The sequence below is a fragment of the Acyrthosiphon pisum genome, chromosome A3 (assembly GCF_005508785.2).
Source record: "Acyrthosiphon pisum isolate AL4f chromosome A3, pea_aphid_22Mar2018_4r6ur, whole genome shotgun sequence".
Lineage (NCBI taxonomy): Eukaryota > Metazoa > Arthropoda > Insecta > Hemiptera > Aphididae > Acyrthosiphon > Acyrthosiphon pisum.
In genome coordinates this window covers 16,693,482-16,696,392 of record NC_042496.1, presented here as the reverse complement: position 1 = coordinate 16,696,392, position 2,911 = coordinate 16,693,482, and the positions used below count along the sequence as shown (strand labels likewise).

The 2,911-nt window shown below is 31.7% G+C and overlaps 1 protein-coding gene across 1 annotated transcript; it reads left to right on the top strand.

The window, feature by feature from the left end:
* Nucleotides 1–1,232: 1,232 nt before the first annotated feature.
* On the top strand, nt 1,233–2,405 carry LOC115034488 (maltase 2-like). Its single transcript, XM_029491651.1, has 2 exons — nt 1,233–1,489; nt 2,191–2,405. The coding sequence occupies exons 1-2, from the start codon at nt 1,237–1,239 to the stop codon at nt 2,388–2,390; spliced, it is 453 nt and encodes a 150-aa protein (XP_029347511.1). The 5' UTR covers nt 1,233–1,236; the 3' UTR covers nt 2,391–2,405.
* The last annotated feature ends 506 nt before the right edge of the window (nt 2,406–2,911 follow it).

Here is a 2,911-nt window from a genome sequence, read left to right as displayed (position 1 = left end):
AGCGATAACGACGTCGAGTTGATTTTTATTTTATGAATTATTATAACAGTCTAATCAGGGGCGGATTTACCCATAGACCTCCAAGGCACGCGGCTAGGGCACAAAATTTATTGGGGCGCAATTTTTTAGTTAATTTTTACTTTTTAGTTTTTCATAATTTCATAATTTATTATATATTTACCTAAATTTATATATGATATTAATTTTTTTTTTGTATACAACTTGTATGAAAAAGAAGAATGGCTCGCGTAGCCCCGTCGCAGTAACGTTTTAATTCATAAGCTATAATACCTAACCTCGCAGTTTGGGTTCAATCCTGCTACCAGCGCGCGCTGTGCCGCGCCGCCACGGCTAGAGGCTCGATATCGGCACTCGCGAGGCAGTTGCCGGCGTTGCCTATGTTAATGCATGGGTGTGCGGCGTAAACACATACAATATTGTGAATGGCACATGCGCAAAACGCCAACCAAGGCAGTCAAATATACTGCCTCGGGCCGCCGGGTACATTATTATAGCCGCTCTACTAGCTAGGTGGGGGACCGCTCGCACAGTTCTTAGCAATTAAATAAAATTGGATTGAACCGCCTCACCCCGCACTCGACATTTTTAGAATACTGGAATTAATTCTGGAAATCAGATGTCTTGATAAAGTAATTAATAATAATAAACATTGCGACGACGCGCAGCGCTGGCACTGTCGCCCGTCTCCTGCATAGTGCATACTGCTCAGAAATCTTATAGATTTCATCCAATTTTTATAGTTAATACGCCAATGTAAAGGGCGCTAGTGTTGTAATGCATAGGGGCGGAAAAATGGCAAGTCCGCACCTGAGTCTAATATAAAACTATTGCAACTATTTATAACTAATACCAATTTGAAACAAAATAAAATTGACGTTTAGTTTAACTATAATAACTTGTAATTTGTATCATAAATATATTTTAAACCCCCCCCCCCCCAGAAAAAAATCGTATCTACGCCACTGGTGTGATCATGCAAACAGGTACAGGGAAAGGGGGAATGACTAGGTTCCAAAATGCAATAAAAACGAGAAAACAGAGTAAAATAGAATAAAGCAAAATAATTAAGTATGGAGAGAGCCAAAATGTAATCACTTTTATCACTATTGTATATGTATATTGTACATAGTATAATATTGTATATTGTATGTATACATATTTTAACAATAATAACTATAAAAGGAAATTAATTATAATTATTTATTTCAAATTTAGATGGAAAATCATGACTTTTCAAGATTGTCGTCGAAATTTGGTGCTGAATCGGTACCAATATTTACTGCGTTAAAATTAGCTCTTCCTGGTATTGAAGTAACATATTATGGTAGTGAAATTGGTATGGAGGACAACATGTATTTGAGACCGGAACAAATAAAAGATACTAATCTTGCTGGTCTTGATCCAAAATTGAGGAGACCTAGAGATTACGAAAGGTGTCCCATGCAATGGGATGATTCGAGTAACGCAGGTAAATATGAGCAACCTTTATATTCAATAATAATAATTCCATTTTCGTCTCTATATCACAATTACATAGCGTCGGCTTAGAGCAAAAACTCATTAACGGTTAAACGGCAATTGTTGGTAAATAGCGTTTTAAATAATTGAACAATATAGTAAGAACCATTAGTGAATATTAAATAAGTCAAATATAAACATGTTTCCATGGTGATTTCGATGTTTAGTGCCTCTACAAAAATTATAGCGTTTAAAATTATACACTAGATGGCGCTATAAAAAAAAATCGACTTTTCGCCGTTAATGAGTTTTTGCTCTTCTGCTGTATTAGTATATACAATTATACAAACCCATATTTTGTTAAAATTACGTAGTATTTTTCCTGGGACTTAAAAATATTTAAATATTTGATCTATGATATTACCTATATAAGTTACCCATATAAAAAAATGTTTGGTTGTATAATATTAACAAATGAATAATCATGATAAATATTACAGAAAAAGTAATTTGTATAATATTTATTTAAATTACTTAAAAATTATTTTTAATTATTTTGAGAATTAAACCTACTACAACTTAATATATATATATATACCTATTTAACCTACTATAACTATGTTAAGTATTTAGGTACATCATTAATGTTAAATCAAGTTGTTATATTATATTATAATGTTTAATTTAAAATCGTAACGATTAATTTTAAAGGTTTCACTGAAGAGAAAAAGTCATGGTTACCAGTAAATCCAAATTATTACAAACTGAACGTCGAAACACAAAAAAAAATACCAACCAGTAACTATAATTTTTATAAAAAAATGTCTCAACTTCGAAAAACTAATTCGTTGAAAAACGGTGATCTTCGGACGTATAATATTTCTAAATCGATTTACATTTTAAAAAGGTAACCAAAATTAAATACTTAGAAAAATAAAGCTATTTGTTTTTCCTTATAGGTGGTATTACTAAACGTTTGATTTTTTTCAGATCACTATTAGAACATGAATCTTACATTGTCGTGATGAACTTCGGCAGTGAAACTGAAACAGTCATTTTGTCTAATATGATAAGTAATCTCAAAGATGAACTATTCGTATACTTGGGAAGTGAAAATTCTGCGTACAGCCCCGGGTAATAAATAATAATGTTGTTTAACTTCAGATATGTATAACGATTAGGTATCTACAATTTTATATTTTATTAATTTATGTTTTTGTGTTTGTGTTTCTAGAAGTAAAGTATCTACTATTTCAACCGGGTATCCATTACAACTACGACCACAGTCAGTAGTCGTATTAACAGATAAATATATTGAGTCTGAATCACCAAGAAATAATGCTGGTGGAGATACAGAATTCAGTACGAAACTAATTAGTTTACTCTGTATTTATATATTTACAAGTTGGATTTTATAAATTTATCTTAGATA